The following is a 19,540-nucleotide window of genomic DNA, read 5'->3' as shown; positions in this document are numbered from 1 at the left end:
CAGCATTTTGATTAAACAGCTCTACCTCTTGGTACGAAGGAAAGAAGCCGTGGCGAAGAAGGATGTCTATTAGAAATCTCGATAAGAAGTTGTGATGAAGCTGCATTGCTAAACCAACTTGTAAAGGCGCGAGAATCACCCTAGGTCGCGCCGTTTGAACAATAGCCTGTCCAATTGATGCTAACTTCACGTTATCTTTACCAACCAGAATACCCTCCAAAAACATCTTTAACGTGGCTGTTTCTGTTTCGATCGAAGGGAAGACTTCGTTAGATGTTTTAAGCGATTTGATGTCATTCTTAATCAACCTTGAGGCAGCCGAGTTCTGATAATACTTAATTTTTCCGAAACCAGATCAACTTTCTTTTGCTGTGAGTGAAATTCGTGCAGAATAGCTGATGCAGCACTTCTAAATGTTACAACATTTGGCTTTCGTTGATCTCGGTTGTAATAATCTGATCGCCAAAGTGTTCCTGAAGTCTTGCCTTCATATGGGTGTGGCTATATGCGGCAGTAGCTGAGTCACTAAGATATTTCTCCATTGGATCCATGACAGTAATTATGAAAGTTCACCACTTTGATAAAAGCTTCGTTTTTTCTTTTCTTACTATCCAGCTGATCTGACGCACTGAATACTTTTGGCATTTGTTTTTCGGTCCTGAAGTTTACGCTGCATGGCTGATGGTAAACAGCACCGGCGGCCGGCAAATCATAGACATTTAAAATTCTCGCCTGTACCACTTCAGCCCAAAAATTCTCCTTTCAGAACATGTGTCTAGCACAGTCTCTCTTGTCTCGACGGTTGTCACACGGAACACCTTTCCTGGCTTTCTCTTTTGCTTCTCAAAATCAATTTTGTTACCACAGTAGAAACAGTCAGTTTTAAAGCTAAAGAATTTTTCAGTCTTGCGATCCAATGAACGACGTTAACTTGAGCTTGCAATTTCTTGTTTCTTGGCTTGGCCAATGTTACTAGGGTGGCAATACGTGCGGCGACATGCCTTGTATACCTTTTGACCGGGAATAGTTTGGATGTCATTGCGCTCTGCGCTTGCGCGGTTTATACCTTTACTACCCTTCAGACGGAGAGATACTATTTTTGACAAATTGTATAACACATTTCATCCATTTTAGGCTCTTGCTGGTCTAAAAATAACCAGGATATAAATTAGACTGTGTCAAACGTGCAATAGAATCATAGACGCTATATGTTTCGCCCAAACAATTTCAGCAATCGGGTATAAACCTTTCGGAAACATATAGGGCTTTCCACAAGTTGCTCGGCAACTTTTTGGCAACTTTCATGTTTCGAGCAACTTTTTCCCCTTCGAGCAACTTTTTTCCTCTCGAGCAACTTTTTGCATTTTGAGCAATTTTCAGACAGAAGATCTCCGAAGATTATCCGAGTGTTGTTCAAAGGCCAACGAACGATTTCGAAGATTAACGAAGTTTGACGAAGATCTTCGAGAAACGTCTGAAGACGTTTCAACTTTCGGCTCATTCTGCATTAAAACATTACAAAAACTCCTCAGCAAACATGACGTCATCATTTTACAAATTTTCCCCTCGATATGTTATTTAGATATTTATTTTGCTGTAAAATTTTATAAAACTGCTTAGCAATCTTTGTTTTGTTTAGAAATCTAACCATCAAAGGGAAATTAGCATACATTTAAAGAAATTATCTTGATTAGAAGCAGCGTTTTGGATTTTTTGGAGCAACTTTCGAGCAACTTTTATTATCAGAAGCAACTTTTTTGGATTTTTGGAGCAACTTTTGAGCAACTTTTTGAGAAATTACGGGCAACTTTTTGGGAAATCTCGAGCAACTTGTGAAAAGCCCTAGAAACATATCATTCTTTATAAGTAGAAAAAAAGGATAACGTTGTTCTTATTTTAACTCACTGCAGCATTGTATGCAGTGATCTCGCTTTTTAGTAAATATTTTTGAAACCAGAATGTAATACGTCGCATTTCAACTGCGTTGAAAGACTCAAAGAAATACTGTAGCCGCAGAAAACTCGTTAGAATCGCTTTAGAAACAGTGCATTGGATGCGATACAGTCAGCAAAGGGAAACTTCTCCATTTTGAAAGAAAAAACTACTCTTGAAGAGAACTCAGAATACACTTACCTGGTCGGAGCACATGTACAGAATATTGAAGTTCTTAAAACATTCGTTCGATGGAGATTAAAATTTCTGCAGGCGTCAAACACAGCAAACTATACCTGCGAACTCACCCGCCTTGGGTGTGAGTCTCATACACGCCTCCGAGTTAAAAACTTCCATCTCAAGCTAACTCACGCTTTTATTTCTCTTTCTACACGAAAATTAAGCTTCCTTAAATTGTATCACTATTTTTGAAGAAAGGTTTAAACAGTTCAACTAGTTTCATTAAAAAATAAAAAAATAAAAATCGCTCCAGATAAAAAAGCCAACTTTACTTAATGTCATTCAGTTCCATACACAGGCTAGAGCTGCGACTTTTTTAAGCGGCAGGCAACTAAAATAGACATAAAATTAAAGCTGTGTACTAATAAAATATCACAAATTAACTTCGGATTTCTAAAATAAGAAAACCTTCCAATTAAGATATCGTTTCAAATTTTGTTGTCTTTTTGACTTTTAAGATATAAACACGCGCTTTTTAGAAAAGCTTTATTCAGCCTCGTTTCCATGCATCTCTAAAAACGTGTCTCGGAGCTTCTAAAAACACCCATTTTTCAATGACTTTCCCTGCCGGGATTTTCTGGGACTTTTGATATGATATTGACGATAAGTTTCTCGGTCAAAAACCGATGGAATTTCTTCTGTTGCAATTAGTTGCAGGTTGACCCAATATTTTTAGTAAAATGACTGGACTATGACACTTTCAAGAAATCAAGGACTCTTATCGTGTCTAAAGGATACATGTTTTTCTTGTATGTCGCAGGGATTCGCACGCCGCTCTCTGTTCTGATTTTCTTCGCGTTACCGTCTTCTCCAACATAATTTTTCCTCTTACGATCCCTAAAGATAAATAAATAAATAAACAAATAAACGAACGAACGAACGAACGAACGAACGAACGAACGAACGAACGAACGAACGAACGAACGAACGAACGAACGAACGAACGAACGAACGAACAAACACACGAACGAACGAACGAACGAAATGAATGAATAAATAAATAATTTCGTTATACCCGGGTTCGTTATTATTATATCGGGGCTTCTGTTCCTATTACATTGGCCGGTCTGGAGGATATCGTTCGTTTTACCGGCTACTTCGCGGTAAAGGGTTTCGTAGAACATCTAAAGGAAGGGGGGCGAGGGGAGCCCGGGTAAGGCGCTAATAGTGAGTATGAAGTAATTGGTTTTCAGTACCATTTTTTGATCGCTTTTGCTTGTCTCATTCCTTCATCTTCATCAGCTTGAATGTCCATCACAGCACCCGAAACATCCTTCTCAAACGACTTCAAACCGAGCCTAAAAAAAAAAATGAAGCAAGATGCAATATAACGACTACAAAATTGACCCACGATTGTGGTGACAACTGAATTGGCATCTTTTTTATAACATATACCGAGCTTAAAATGTACCATCTTTCTTTATTTATCTGCATACAGGACGCTTTCGCGACTCTAGTAGTATGAACCCAAACTATCAAGCCAAGCTCGGCATCAGTCCTACCGTAGCTCAGTGGTTAGAGCATCTTACCGGTGCAGAAAGAAATGGGTTTGACTCCCGTCGAACTATATCTTTATATCAGTCCCACGCTCGCGACAACAAAATTTACGACTTTTTTTAACACTTAATTTCGCACTTCAATAGCAGTAAGTTTTCAAAAGGGGTTGGTAAAGGAGAATAAAAAAATTGTCAATACACTGGTAATCTGCTACCTGAAAAAGCTTATAAAAAAGAACTAGAAATGGCGCACAATTATTTGTTTGTTGACGCGTTAGAACCATCCATAAACTTACCCCAGGCCTTTCTCGCCATAATGATCCGAGGCGGTATGGGGAATATAGTTCTCGTCCCTGAAATTCTTCACGGAAAGACCTTCGTGAAGAACAGAACAAACATTACAAAAATTGTAAATAAACAGAAACGGGATAAAAATCCCAACTGGCAGGAGGCTGACCAGTTGGCTATTTACAAAGCGTGGAGGAGTTGAACTCGGGACCACCGAAGACAAATCCATCTAGTGGCAGGAAGGAGGATTTGAACATGGGTCCTTCGCATTACAAGTCCAGCGCCCTGACCACTAGGCCACGCCGCCTCCACGCAAACAAAAGCAGATTTGAAACAAGTACCTTCAGGATCGGACTTGGATTTTTTCCTCTTGTTTTTCTGGCTTGGATCGAATACAGTGGTGAAGACTCCCTGAAAACAAAGGAAAGAATGAAGAAAAAAAAAAACCCGAAACATCAAGGGCTGTTATATGGACGTTTAACCTTGAACGTCCTGAAATATATATACAAGAGCATTTTGCTCACACGGTGCCATATATAAAGTCAGTCACTAGGTTATGCTAATTTAATATCGACAACAATTTCCACAGAAATTCTACGTGAAAAAAATCGCAAAATTTAAAACATCTTACCGAAATTTGAAAACGATTGTCCTACTTGGACAATGATGTAATATATCAAACACGAGAGACAGTGTTTCATCGGGATATCCAAACGCCGAGAGGAGAGTTGAAATACGACGCGTAGCGGAGTATTTTTGACGAATTTCGAGGTGTTTGGATAGCCGATGAAACACTGTCTCAAGTGTTTGATATATCTTCTCAATCGAAACAAAAACCAAATATCTATGCTAATTAAGACCGGGTATCAAACCCCCTTCACAGTTATGATTTTCTTTGTTTTAACTTGACGAATTATTAATGAGTTTGAGAAATCTATTTCCATGCCCATCGTCAAAGGTAACATTGAGTTCTTGTCTTTTGTTAAATACTCCTCCACAAATCACTTTGCATTATCGTTGCCTTATCTATTATCTAACTACAATGTGTGTTCAATAGTTTCAGGCTCTTTCCCCAGCCCGTGATTTCGCCTTCACTCACCCTAATTTCATCCGTGATTGCGCTGTTGTCTTGTTCTTCACGTCCGGTGCCACCACCCCTCCCCTGGATAGTCGCCGAGTCGTCCTGTTTATGCCTTTGCGCTTTTTGAATCACATCACTGTGGCGTTTCCTGTGAACGAACCACAGACAAAAAGTACCAAGTTGAAAATAGCAAAAGTGGAGTTGGAGTAAAGAATAAGAAGCGAATTAAAACGCACCTTTTTGACATCATGATCGACTGCGCCGTAGATTTTGAGGTAGAACCAATCTCGAAAATTGTCTGCAGTAGAGAAAAAAAGAAGTTTCTAAACAACTTTATGTCCGTTTACCATTTCACACGAGTGCCCAGCACTGAAATTGTTGCGCTCGTGAACCCGAAGTAACATCGCTTTCAACTTTTGCATCATCAGCCGCTTAAAATCAGTTTTTGCATGATCAACACAACAGAACTGACGTCGTAAGAACGTTCAAAACACAAGTGAAGGATTTAGAAATTTTATCAGTTCATTTCTGTAGTATGAGAGAAGGTATATCATGGTAAAATGTGGTCAATTTGTTTTTTTTTTACGAGACAAGATTTCGCTCAAGTAGCTAAAAGACATACTTGTTCCCCCCGATTTTATCGAAAAGGATCGTTTACCTGTCTGGGTTTGAAATTCCTCACACCGTCCAAGATATCGACTATTGTAGCAGAAGCCTCTACGGAAGATGTAGCATCAGGCTCTAGACAGTGCAAATTGAGAAAAAAAAACTGAATCTATGTTATTGGCATACAAGGCACCGAGTTTTTTTTTCAATTGTTCTCAGAGCCAGATGAATGGGCATACACGCAAACGCGCGCGAAAGTAAACCTCGCGCGAGTAGACGCGACAATCCAAGCGTGGCGTTCCCTTGTAAATGGTGATTTTCGCACGCGCTTACATCCTAGCTCTGCGACTTGCTAACACTAACGTGCTAGCCCACTTGACCAGCTGCACAGAGCATTAAATTTACATGAACTAAATCATAAACTACAGTAAACAGCAGGAGACTTACTGAATAGCGGATGAACTGGAAGGGTGGCTGTGTCGATTTGTTTTGATCTCTTGACAGATTCCGAGGAAGCGCTTGGTCTGGATTTTATGTACTGTTTGTATCCATTAGCTGCCACTTGACGGAGGGAAATCTGAAAAAAAAAACATAAATCAATGAAATGAGAATTATACTAGGGCCGCCAAGCGGCCTGAAGTAATAATTCGGATTATATAAACAGACGAAGTGAGAAATATATGAGAAAACAAATGGTAGGAATTTCCCAGTTAGTGCTTCAAACCACTTTTTAACGCTAAAAATATAAGGGGTACCCCCTTAAAAGCAAAACAAGGGCCTGGGTCTACCCATAAGGCCCTGGTGCCTAGGTCCCGCGGACCCATGATCCTTCGCTGGCTTTTTGACGCCGTGAAATAGACAGGCAAAGCAACACCCTATAAATACACCAGGGAAGGGTGAAGGGTGGGAACCTCATATATTTCTCACTTCGTCTGTTTATATAATCCGAATTATTACTTCAGGCCGCTTGGCGGCCCTAGTATAATTCTCATTATATTTCACAGACTCCGTTCGAAATATATGAGAAAACAAATGGTAGTTTTTAACGCCACTTGTATGAGCAATTAAAAAAATCATAACACAGCCAGTTTCCAAGTAAACTTAAATGAGAGGAAAAACCTCGATGTCAGTGTAGAACGGCTGTTACATCTACCTTGAGGAAAAAACCTCCATAGCAAGGTTTAAATTAAACATGGGATAACAGTAAAATGTGCTGAATGCAGTTTAAGCACAAGACCAATAGGTCATATAATGCAAAAAGTAAGTGTGAGAAATTTACTGGCGTCTGCTATTGTAGAAGCAACACACACTAGCATAGCTTTAAAATATGACTGTCTATTCCTGCTGCACACATAAAAATTTTCTAGCCAGCCCACAATGCGTTATAACGGTTTGTGGGGCAGTCTAATTGAAATTAACAACTAAACGGTTGACAGAATGTATGTTCCTAAAATGATAAAATAACTAAATATCGTTCAAGACATTATTTGGGAGAAAGCTTTTTGCCTTGGTCAAAGACGGGCAAAAAATGCTTCTGTAGGTTTGTCTGAATCGAGCCTAAAATATCAGATTTTCTAAGCATAATATAACATATAGCGAGTAAGAAAGACACCGCAAAAAAACTCCGTTAGGAGAGTTGAGGTCTTATTGAGATAAATGTAAACTCAGGGAGAACAACTTCCTGGCTGGGTGAACTTAAAGTATTAGGGGCTATAGTAGCTTTTTATAACAATGAATAACGTGTGTACTACCGCCCGAAAACATACACCTATTTGCCGCGGTTTTGCTCAAGGCGATTTCGCCTAGGAACTCCGACAGACGCGGCGCGGGCGGATTTTTCTGGATTTACCGACGTCTGCCGCGGCAAGTGAGGCCGCGGTGTAGTAAGTTATAACGGCAGTTTCGATAGGCTAGAGATACGCTTGTGTTATGTTCAAGAACGTAACATTTGCCGGTGTGATACCGTAATCCCTTGCTTGGCAAAAAATAGATGGGTTCCAATAAACTTGGTATACGTGACATACACCAAAATAAATAATTATTATTATTAAAAACGACTTTTTTGGATAATTGTGGACCCAGACTTCCCTCTTGCTTTCATAGCAGATCAGTCGTTTTCTCGAAGGAGAAGTTTGTTTAGTTAAAACTTCTGTTTTTTTTTTTTTTTTTTTTCATAATTAAAAAGCCCAAGCTTTAAAATAAAAACTGAATGAAAATATGCTTGAAGTGGTATAAAATAATAGCAACTAATTGAATTACTCAAGTCGCTTAAAAACAAGGACTTCACGCATTCCATTTAATTTGGCACTGCAAAACTGTCCACATTTCGCTATGAAGGAAAGTTTTTTACGCCAAAAACGCATTTATAATAATCAATTTACATAACACCATGTAATGTAAACTTATGTAAACTTTGAGGTTATGGAAAACCCTTTAAGCGATTTTCTTCTCTCATGATCTGCAGTCATCTGCTTCTAAACGTGAAATAAATGCGACAGGATACTGTCTTAAGTCTCTGAGTTTAATGTCGATCTGACAAACAAACAAATAAACATTTGGGTATTCGCCAGGTTCACTTGTAGGCTTTTATTAGGACCGGAACGCAAAAGGCGAGAAATATACAGGCATTTGCCAAATGGCTAGTAAAATCAGAACGATAAGATTTGATAGCCATGGGCTTCGCGATGTGATATTCCGCGAAGCAGACAGTGAGAACAGTGTAGAATCTTGCTGCTTTTTCCTGACGGAATGGTAAAATCACTAACATTGAAAACAATTATGAAACCCAGTAAGAGGGTAAGCACCGATGTTGGAATATGACTGATTTTCCAAGGTTACTTGTAAACCTTAAGACTGGTGGAGAGCCACTTCAGAGTGTTTTGACGACTTCCTTAGTTGCCGAAGTCAAAGGTTTATAGGGACTTGAATAGACTTTCACTTGAAGAAAGTTGAAAGAGGCTTAATCAATTCTGTAGGGCCAAACACAGGCCGAATGGGCGGGTCTTAAACCGGAACATATTCCCGTACGAAAAAATAGTCAATTTTGAGAAAAACTCGTAACGAGAACTGAAATGAACGAGTCCTTAAAAAATGTACTTGACATAAAAACTCCTGGTAAAAGCGACGCTTTTAAGCAACTGATGTTTTCCGTCTGGAAAGGTTCGGTACAATGAACTTCATTTGATCGGGTCTATCACTAGACACATGGGTCCTAGGTTTTTGGTATACCAGGAAAACGAGCTTCCGTGAAAAAAATTGTGTCGTGAAAAGGGAAATCTTTCATAAAGATCCTTTTCGTGGTAACCTATGAAGTGCTGGAATAATACAAGAGCCTCCTGACCCGATACGTGTGTAAAGGTGGAGACATATAGGGATGGTATATTAAAAACCGAAGGTTCTCAGGCATTTCTGAGAACCCGCAATGATGTGGAGAATACACGGTACGGTTTTGGGGCGATTTTTAGTCACAAGGCGCTAGGAGTAGTTATACTGTGCGAGTCTAATTGACTTCACCTTTTGACCGTCGTCAACGCTAATTCTGGCAGCTAAGTTTGGAACGGTGCAAATACACATATCAAGTGGATTGCTAATTGGTCAAGCTGTCTCCTTGATGTTTGCTACAAAAGAAGGAACTATATAACTTTGTTTAGAAAACTATTGACTGTATAATGTGCCATATCTTTTCATCTCCCTTTTTGGTGACAGCTTGAGGGTAGCTCTGCAAGGGTTACAACCTGATTCAGGCTGCAAGAAACACTCTGTTTGCAGAAAACAAAGAGCCATAGTTGTAATTTTGAACAAATTTACTGTGGTAAAATTAAGTTTCTATTTATCTGTCTGATGTCTCAAAATAGACAGAAAAGCATTTGCTCTGCCAGCAGGTAAAGCTTGCAGCATGGTTATCACATAAGTTGGACCTCAATCATACACCAGGGGCACCATACATGGGGCCAGTGGCATTCTAGAAGTCAAGGCAAACAATGAACATTGGACCTTGTCCCTTTCTTGGACAGAATATCTCATTCAAAGGGAAACTTGATTTGACAATTGCTGATCAAGTTTTGGGAGCAGATAGTGCATCCACTTGAGGAGTTCCCAATCTTCCAGAATAAGAAGATATTGCTTATATATAATTATATATATTTGCAAAAGTTAGTATCCACAAATTTGGGGAAAGAGGATAATGGTTTCCAGGAGGTTGACTTGGAAGTGAGTCGAACAGACCATTATCATCACTGTAATACTGTACTTAAGTTTGCAGCTTCGTCAGATATGTCTTATCAGACTCTGTTTGTTTCTAAATGGTCTCTACGAGTGCCATCATTATAAGACTGCATTGAGTTCCCAGCTTCTTTAGATGTCTATCAGACTCGGTTTGTTCCTTAATAAGCTCGACGGGTGCCTAAAATAGGCTCTACAGGTGCCTGAATAGGCAATATTTGTGCCTCAATGGGCTCTATTGGTGCCTCAATAGGCAATATTGGTGCCTGAATAGGCGGTATTGGTTCCTGAATAGGCAATATTGGTGCCTGAATAGGCGGTATTGGTTCCTGAATAGGCAATATTGGTGCTTGAATAGGCGGTATTGGTTCCTGAATAGGCAATATTGGTGCCTGAATAGGCGATATTGGTTCCTGAATAGGCAATATTGGTGCCTGAATAGGCAATATTGATGCCTGAATAGGCGATATTGGTTCCTGAATAGGCTCTATTGGTGCCTCAATGGGCTCTATTGGTGCCTCAATAGGCAATATTGGTGCCTAAATAGGCGATATTGGTTCCTGAATAGGCAATATTGGTGCCTGAATAGGCTCTATGGGTGCCTAAATAGGCTCCACAGGTGCCCGAACGGGCGCAGCAAAGTCCAAATGACTTATCGGTCGCCAAAGGTTCGCTGAACTTCTAACCTGACGAGTCATTAGCCATAATCGACAGATCATCAGACTGAACTTGTTCGCAGCGAATCTATTCGCCCGTAAAGACTCTCGAGCGAGAGAAGAATCTCCTGAAGAGTATCATCGTCTTCTACGTGAAAGGTCTTTGCGTCGTTTGGCAGGACCATTCATCACGCATTTCAGGCAGACGCCGAAACAGTTTCGGCGGGAAGATGGCGACCAGCAACGAGTCCTTCTATGCGACTTTGTGTTGCCAAATGGATATCTTCAGCGATGCAATATATCTGAAAAGCGACAAAATATCGCTAAAAAGAAACCTGCTGTGCCAAAAACACAGAGGAATAGCCTGAAAAGGTAAAAAATTAGCAAAAATACAAGATAAAGGGCAAATACTTACCGTAGGGTTTGAAGCACAAGGAAAAAAAGCCAGCGAAGGATCATGGGTCCGCGGGACCTAGGCACCAGGGCCTTATGGGTAGACCCAGGCCCTTGTTTTGCTTTTAAGGGGGTACCCCTTATATTTTTAGCGTTAAAAAGTGGTTTGAAGCACTAACTGGGAAATTCCTACCATTTGTTTTCTCATATATTTCGAACGGAGTCTGTGAAATATAATTAACTTCTCAAGCTGAACGCTCCTAGGAGATCAGTGTTCAATTTCTTGTACCGTATTTAGTTTTTATTTTATTATTTTCCACGTTTTGATGCGGTGCTTTTTCGAGGGCGGCGCTTATTAGCAACTTTAATTACCACGCTTAAAACATGCCATCTTCATTTCAATCATCGCGCAAAGCAAGATGTTTGTCACATAAACTTAGTTTTATGGCCTAACCATAGTCCTCGATAACTCGATGATAGAGCGTCCGAAGTACTTGGAAGGTCATAGGTTCGACTCCAGTGTTGTGAACACTTGTCTTTTTCCGAGTATGCCTGTTGTAGCAAAGACTACGTAGCATTTCCTGGAACGAACCACGATGTTGAATGCACCGTTTATTTTTCCATATTATAATACGGAGTACAATTGTGTAAACACACAAACAACTGATAACAACTGATGCTAACTGATGAAACTGATGATTCAAAATCTGTGTGGCGACAAGGAATAACGATTCCAAACGAAACACATAATCCAAAAAGCTTATCTTGACTACACGCGGAAAAACTAATGCATGCAAAATCCCTACAAAATATTTAAATAACACCACAAGGTTACATAATCCCCAATGGAATTACGTAATAAATTTTTAGGCGCTACACCTGTATCATATGTTGAAACTCGTCACCATTCAACTCTTACTTTTATCCAAAAACGATAGCAACAAGAACCAAAACTCAGTTTTACATGTCAGTGCCATTCCCTTTTACATAAAGGAGTCAGGTAGCTACATAGGGGCGTAAGCGTCTTCGAATGAGAGCTCCTCTTTATAGCGCAAGTGTCTAGAATAAGCGCAGCGTTGTTGTATTTTAGCGTATATTTTCTTACGGCTGCAAGGAGAGGAACTGTAAGAGCAAGGGCTTTGACAGACGTATAAAGGTAGTTGTTAGCAACTGAAATGAGTCGGCAACCACCAGTGCGAGATGGACCTTTTTCACACGTTAAACGCCAAAGTCATAGATACAGCACTTTTGTATGTTTTTTTTTTTTTAAAAAATGCAAGACCTTGATAACTGGCGTTCGCTGCGCAATTAGTGTGCATGTTTTGGTGATGAAACCAGTGATGGTTTAGTTGACGCCAATAAGTCATAGTCACAGACTAGGAAAAACTATCGACAACTATAGTAGTTTTCCTTTCAAAAAGTTGTTAACTGCCAGTACTTTTTTAGTTTGTTAACGAAAACTCGCTTCACCGACTAGCTTTTTAGTCGTTAAAGCAACTTAAGATTAAGTGGGATTTTCTGCAACCGCTCCCTACATTACGCTGGATGTTTTCGCAGCGTCATGGTTTTTCCTGTACTCTTAAGTCCGTCTTTGCCCGATTCATCCATGACAGGACGGGAGAAAATCCTCAGGAACACAGGGAATGGTTTCAGAAAAACCCACTTAATCTTAAGTTGCTTTATTATATAAACATCAGTGAAATACCAGGAAATCTTTCGCACGAAAAAATCATATCTTCACACGTGAAAATAACATGTTATTTTCACATGTGAAGATATCGATTTCGGAACATTTTCTGGCAAGTGTGCCCTGTTTCAATGCTTAATGAGCCAAAGAAAATCGATATTAAGTCGAAACATCCTCGGATCTTCCTCGGCAATCTTCGGCAATCTTCGGATATCTTCGGAAATTTTCGGAAAAGTTCGGAAAATGTTCGGAAACATTCGTACAACCTTCGGACAACATTTTGAAAATCTTCGGAAATCCTCGGAAAACGGTCGGAAATCTTCGGAAAATCGTCAAAAACATGGTAATTAGTAGGTTTATATAATAAACAGAATATTACATGGTTGCTTGGAGATATGAAGTTTATCTTCTCGTGTTCAAATCAATATCCCACTCGTTCGCTGCGCTCACTCGTGAGATATCGATTTGAACACTCAAAGATAAATTTCATATCTCCGCGCAACCATGTAATATCCTCTATTTATGCCATCGGGCACTGAAGTGTCTTTCCCAAGAACATAACACCGGCCTCACATTATCAACTACGCCGTAACAATAATGGTATATTGTTAGAAAGACCTCGGCTGAAAACGAAAAAGACTTTGGGAGATCGCGCGTTTTTGATAGCTGCCCCATTCTTATGGAACAGTCTTCCTCTGCCAATAAGACAGGAAACATCCATCGAGTCTTTTAAACGTTCTGTCAAAACATATTTATTTAGAAAGGCTTTTAGTTAGATTTGTTATTCATTTGATTTAATATTGTGATTCTTAAATTTTACTTTTTACTACCTTTCACTATTACTCTGGAAATTTTAATATGTAAATATTGCAATTTTAAATTCATTTTTATTGTGTAACTTTTTTAATTTAGTTTAATAATAATTATTGTAATGCGCTTTTGAATATTTTTATAGAAAAAGCGCAATATAAGTTTTAAATATTATTATTATTATTATTAACACAGCTACCCAACCAGTTGGACGAGCTAACCATAAGAACACATCCAGGGCCCGGTTGTTCAAAGCATGATTAAGCTAATCCAGGATTAGCGTGAAATTTGATTTCAATTTTATATAATTTCGTTGAGGTTTTCTGTTAATATTTTCTGTCCCACAGTTTTGACATGGACCAATCTCAAACTTAACAAAATATTAGCTTTGGGAAACCCTTTAAAACAAGAGAAATAATTAAAATCTTGATCATCTTTTAATCCTGGGTTAGCGTTAATCGTCTTTCGAACAACCCGGCCCAGTGTTATGGTTAATTTTTAATTGAAAAGCGTGAATAATACTTGCCAGATCATGTGACTGATCATGCGCCGTTTTCAGAAAGTTCTCCTCGTCATCCACAAGTTGCTGAGGAACCGAGCCTATTAGCCCGTCTTCTTGAGCCTGCGAGTCCTTGTGAGACATTTTAAGAGGTCGACCGAGGAAAAGATGAAGATCCACCATATGGGCCAACTGTGGGAAAACAAGAAAAAAACGTCACACAAATGATACGTATGTGAGAGAATTGTTCTGAATAGCATCGCTAATGCTTCTTTACCAAAAAAGTCTTTCATATTTACTTGTTTCCCTTAACGTATGACACGTACGCCGGACAAAGGTTTTCCTCTGTCTTTCTTCTTACGTGAAGCGAAAAACCCGTCGCGCCGCCGCAGCATCGGGGTTCAAATTTGATAAGAAATATGAAAAAAACCTCTGGGACCTACAGTGCGGGCCTTAAGTGTTGGTTCACTTATGCTCGCAGTGCGCTAACCAATATTTCGTCGTAGAACAGGAGACGTTTTTTAAAATCGGTGTCAAATCGGGTAAAAAGTTGTCGGGCCATCACCTTGCCGCACACCGGTCGATTTTTTGGGGTCGCCCACTACCTCTCGGCACGAGTTAATTCATTGGTTCTTAAAACAATAGAATAGATAACAGGTGACAACAATGCCGCTAGCCCTGAATAACAATAGAGGTTGTGTTTACAGCGGGCGAATGAAAATAGAGCTTCCAGAGAGGTAGTGTCTTACTGATTTTTTGTCGCGACTAACCGAGTTGAGGCTTGGGGCCGACTGATCCAAAATCAAGATGGCGCAACAACGCTTTCTAGTGAAGAAATTATTCTACATGACACGAGCGTGGGACAAAGAAAAAATCTGAGTCCCCGACGGGAATCGAACCCATGGCCTCCCAGGCCACTACCGGTTGGGCGCTCTAACCAACTGAGCTACGCGAGACTCGTTGTGAGCTGGGCCATTTTACTAGGTTGATAAGTGACACGCGCCCTAACTGGTTACGACGCGACCGAGCCCCGACAAATTGAATTGTCTTGGTCCCATACACAATAGCCAACAAGGCCCAACAAGACATTTTGAGATCTAACACTTCCAGAGATTGCCCGACATGGCCTGATCTTGTCGTAGATTTGTCTGAGTTCACCGCACACTAGCTGGCAAGAGAAGATTGTTGGACGGCCGATGAAAAATCGGCTAGTGTGCTACGGCCTTCAGCACAACTCTACTCTTACCAGCCCCTCTCCCCCCCCCCCCCCCCCCCAAGCAATGTTGAGAATTGATCATCACACACAGCAAGAGTGTCAAGGTTGCTTGGGGGAAGCGGGGGGATAAGAGTTGAACAAAAAACAATGAAAAAACAGCAGTACAAAAAAAATATTTTGTACTAATCTACTACTTCCCAACTACATTTTATCTGCATAGATGGTAGATATGAAACGATAAAACACAACTGAATTTTTTCTTAGATTGGTCGGTGGCGGGGTAAATTCTAAATTTGCTCGTGTCCCAAACAAAGTAATGCCATTGCCCATTGTGTCGGTAAATCATAGACCTTCATTTCTGTAATAAAGCAAGTTCCACGCATTTCTATAGTTTATTTACACAATAAACCACTTGTGACGTCGGAAGAGTATTGGAAAACTTCGTAAATAACCGGTAACTTGCAAAGGCTTCGAGCATCCCTCTGACACTCAGTGAGCCCTTTATTTTGCAGATTAGCCAAAACTATGTGTGTCCGTTGTTTTACTATGTCCTATATTTTCTTTTACACTCTATAAAATAAGTTGTTAGTTGTTATTATTGAGTTTTCAACGACCTTTTTTCCGCTTTCAATTATTCAAATTCCTCTTCGCACACAGAAGTGCAGTCCAAACATAACGGAGGCAAACTTTTCGGTTAAAAAATGAAATTAAAAACAGAAGCTACATTCTCAAAACAAAGTGTATGTATTGACAATGGCAGGCAAAATTCCAAATCCATATTTCGTGAAAACAATCAACTTTGTCTGATTTGCATCACAATCATAGATAACCGCTAAGAAAAAGCCTATTATAAATAAGATTATAACTACTGCAGTCCCCACACATTTTCCTACATTTTCGCTTGTTCCAATCGTAACGCAAAGACGCTAACTAAAAATAAAGAAAAGTCTCCAATAACTCCGCTTATTAATATAGGGAACTCGAAATTATGAATATCTAGAAAAAACAATGAATTAAACGAATTTTTAAGCCCTCAGTTTTCGGTTCATTGAGTCCACCGCTGACACAGTTTTCTTAATTTTTCTGTTCGCGTGTTTGGAAAAGATTTATGCGATCGAGTGTGAGCGTGTTCGACGGGTTTCAGCGTGTTTCGAAGACCTTCTTATCGCAACTATGGAATCAACAACAAGTTTAAACAGAAGAAAATATCAACAACGGCAGGACATGCTTCACACAATGAATTCATTTCGAAAGTCGCAAGCATTTTGCGACGTGTTTCTTGTTGTTGACGATTGCCGACTGCCCGCTCACAAAGTCGTACTAGCTGCTAGCAGCCCTGTTTTCAAAGCAAAGTTTACGAGCGAATTGACTGGAGAAAAATCAGGCAATGAATTTGAAGTGGTTCTACCGGAGTTTCATCCTGACTCTAAAACTATTGAGGAGCTATTGAACTATGTTTACACGGGGGAGATTGGAATTTCCGAAGAGAACGCCGAAGAACTGTTAGTAATCGCCGATTATTTTGACATCCCGAGCTTAAAAGAAACTTGTGCGGAGTTTTTGATGATCAGCCTGAAGCCGTCGAACTGCTTGGCGATTCAAATTTTCGCCGAGAGATACGGCCACGATTTGCTACACGAAGCCGCCACAGAATACATTTGCAATCATCTTGCAGCCATTTGGAAAACAGAGGAATTTTTGTCTTCGGATTGCTCTGACGTGAAAGAGCTTATTTGTGGTGAGAGGCTTGTTATCAAAACGCAAAAAGGCGAAGAAGAAGTTTTTGATGGAATAAGGACGTGGGTTTACCATGAGAAGGAAACAAGAGAGCGTTTCTTTGCGGAACTTTTCCGCCACGTCCGCTTGTCGGCCATGTCTTTGCAATTCATCACCGAGGTCATTGACCGTGACGAGTTCGTGACGCGTAGTCACGACTGCAAAAGTTTGGTCACGGCAGCACTCAGTTTCCCGGATGACGAACGTGACGAGCCACGAGGTGTCACGGAGGGTATTGTTTTACTGAGCAAAAACGGTTGTGCGTCATGTTATATTCCCGCGACGGAAACATGGTTCGACTTGGCTAGATTGCCGAGCTTCAATGAGGTAAGAACAGTGACTATCTGTGAAGGCAAGGTGTGCGCTATAGGCTGGGAAGACGATCGCTTAACCATTGAAAAATTCGACCCGCAGAAAAACATTTGGTCTGAAGTACTGTCAACTTTAACAAGCCTTCCAATGGCGGCCGTGACAGTTGAAGACAACATATACCTTCTCAAGGAACATGGCGTGACGCGTTTCAAGCCAGCGGACAATTCGTGGGAAGATGTGGCTCCGATGGACTCCTCGCGAAGGGGCTTATGCGCGGTGTCGCTTAACGGGCTCATTTATGCGATCGGGGGCCACGATGGACTTCGACAGCTAGGGCTCGATAGCGTGGAGAGATACGACTCTAGCAACGACCAATGGGAATACGTTTCATCCATGGATGAGAAACGATGTTTCGCCAGTGCCACTGTGATGGGAAATAAAATCCTCGTGGTGGGAGGCACCGGGGATTATTTTCTTCCGCTTCAAAATTGTGAACTGTACGACCCCATAACAGATGTGTGGAGCTTACTTAGCGCGGAATTGTGCGTCCCTCGCTCAAACGCCGCCATAGGCAAGGCAAAGAATAAGATTTTTGTGTTCGGAGGAACTCATAGTAATGGAATCGTGGAATATTACGACAGACACAAAGAAGAGTGGTCAGAGGTTGGAAAGATTCCATCAACAATGGCTTTTAACCACGCGTGTGTTACGTGGCTCCCAAAAGCGCTGTTCAAGTCATTGAAAGGCGTCAAGCTTCACTGTGACCAACAAAACGACTAATTAATGGACAGTTTAATGTATGTTACCCACTTAACTGTAAAGAACTATATATATGGGTCACTGTTACACAAGATTTTAGGCACTTGCTTCGTACCCTCGACCCCCGCCTTAGTTTGCAAGACTATTCACAGCCCATATTTTATAACGCAAAGGAACAGCGAGCGAAGTAAGCATCAGCGCGAAGAAAGGGGGACGGGGACGGGAACGGGGGGACGGGGAAGCAGCGGCCCGCCCCTCGCACCCTCACGCCTCGCGATTGGTTTCCCACATTCAACGATCGAAGAAAACTACTGTGGCTGTGTACAGTCACTGTCTACTGTTTGCTTGCATGCAACGCCTGTGAATAGGGTGCTAAACTAGCGCGAAAAATTGTACATTTTTGTACCTGAGTCAGAAAACCCAGCAGTAACAACAGTTTGATTTGTTGAACAGTAATCGACAAATGACACAAGGAGAACTAACTATCGCAATATACTGCAATATTGAATTCCGTTACGAAATTAATTTCAGTTCCTTTTTTATTGCGTGACAATATCAGCAACGACGGTGCACACTTACGAATGTGTTGCTTCCATTGAAATCCCCTTTGTGACAGGCTCACTTTCGGGCACAAAAATATATATACCCCCCCCCCCCCCCCCTCTGGGAATTAATAGAGAAAATGCAGTGAGGGGTAGTTATCACCAATTCTAATAAGAGCGATTTTCAATTGAGTTAAAGCAACCAAAACTGGAAGCAAGAAGTCAACATGTAACCGCCCCGAAGTGCGGGAAACCGTATGCGAGCAAATCACAACTGGTTATGGTTTTTCTTCTGATTGGTTGAGAAAGTGGCGGGGGTTTTTTTAGCCAATCACAGGGCAAAGTTAAGCAAACCGAAAGAAATTTCGAATCACTTTCGATACTCGATCGAAAATTGCTCTAACATAGCCTGCGCGCAGAGATTCAGTCTTCTCAGGTGGGGAGTTGGATGTGGTTGTGTATACGCTGTCTTATAACTAAACAAGGCTAACAGTGATACATTTATGTAATAGTAATTGCAATTTATACCTCGTCACTTCCCACAAGAGAATAAGCCGTTCCACTACGACCAGCTCTTGCAACTCGACCTAAGGAAAACAAGATTAGTAGATTAGTTTTTAAATTTTTAACTTACATTTCGATTTTAAATTAGGTTTTAACTAAATTTTAAATTAGATTATTGTTTATAGTAGATTCTTAATTTTTTAGTACATTAGAGAGGGCCACAAATTTATTAGTTGTAAAACTATTACGTGTAACCCTCTATAAATAAAGTTTGATTGATTGATTGATTGATTGATTGATTGATTGATTGATTGATTGATTGATTGATTGATTGATTGATTGATTGATTGAAGCACGTAACAGATTAGATTGCTAGTTGTTATATATTGGAGTTCAAGGAGTGGAACTTATTTGGGACGCTTTTTTATCTTAATGTGACCGTGCTTGCCCAAACTACTTTGATTCGTATTCTTTATCGAATGGGTAAAAACATGCAAGTCTTAAAAGCCAATGGCTGTCTTA

The 19,540-nt window shown here is 40.3% G+C and overlaps 2 protein-coding genes across 2 annotated transcripts in view; one reads left to right on the top strand and one right to left on the bottom strand.

Moving 5' to 3' along the window:
- Positions 1-19,540, bottom strand: part of LOC144666233 (ATP-dependent RNA helicase DDX54-like) — a 46,628-nt gene that overhangs the window by 4,582 nt on the left and 22,506 nt on the right. The window contains exons 18-27 of the mRNA XM_078527633.1: positions 19,043-19,101; positions 13,937-14,101; positions 6,091-6,220; positions 5,696-5,778; positions 5,274-5,335; positions 5,056-5,185; positions 4,298-4,367; positions 3,965-4,043; positions 3,369-3,470; positions 2,911-3,009 (exon numbers count right to left, since the gene is read on the bottom strand). Of these exons, the coding sequence (XP_078383759.1) occupies positions 2,911-3,009; positions 3,369-3,470; positions 3,965-4,043; positions 4,298-4,367; positions 5,056-5,185; positions 5,274-5,335; positions 5,696-5,778; positions 6,091-6,220; positions 13,937-14,101; positions 19,043-19,101 (979 nt within the window). The remainder of the gene's footprint in view (positions 1-2,910; positions 3,010-3,368; positions 3,471-3,964; positions 4,044-4,297; positions 4,368-5,055; positions 5,186-5,273; positions 5,336-5,695; positions 5,779-6,090; positions 6,221-13,936; positions 14,102-19,042; positions 19,102-19,540) is intronic.
- LOC144666240 (kelch-like protein 28) lies at positions 16,227-19,352 on the top strand. The gene is made up of 2 exons (XM_078527642.1): positions 16,227-18,285; positions 18,661-19,352. The coding sequence occupies exon 1, from the start codon at positions 16,299-16,301 to the stop codon at positions 17,991-17,993; it is 1,695 nt and encodes a 564-aa protein (XP_078383768.1). The 5' UTR covers positions 16,227-16,298; the 3' UTR covers positions 17,994-18,285; positions 18,661-19,352.

The sequence above is a fragment of the Oculina patagonica genome, chromosome 9 (genome assembly GCF_052425735.1).
Source record: "Oculina patagonica isolate OP01 chromosome 9, crgOcupat, whole genome shotgun sequence".
NCBI classification, from domain to species: Eukaryota; Metazoa; Cnidaria; class Anthozoa; order Scleractinia; family Oculinidae; genus Oculina; species Oculina patagonica.
This window is presented reverse-complemented; position numbering and strand designations above follow the sequence as displayed.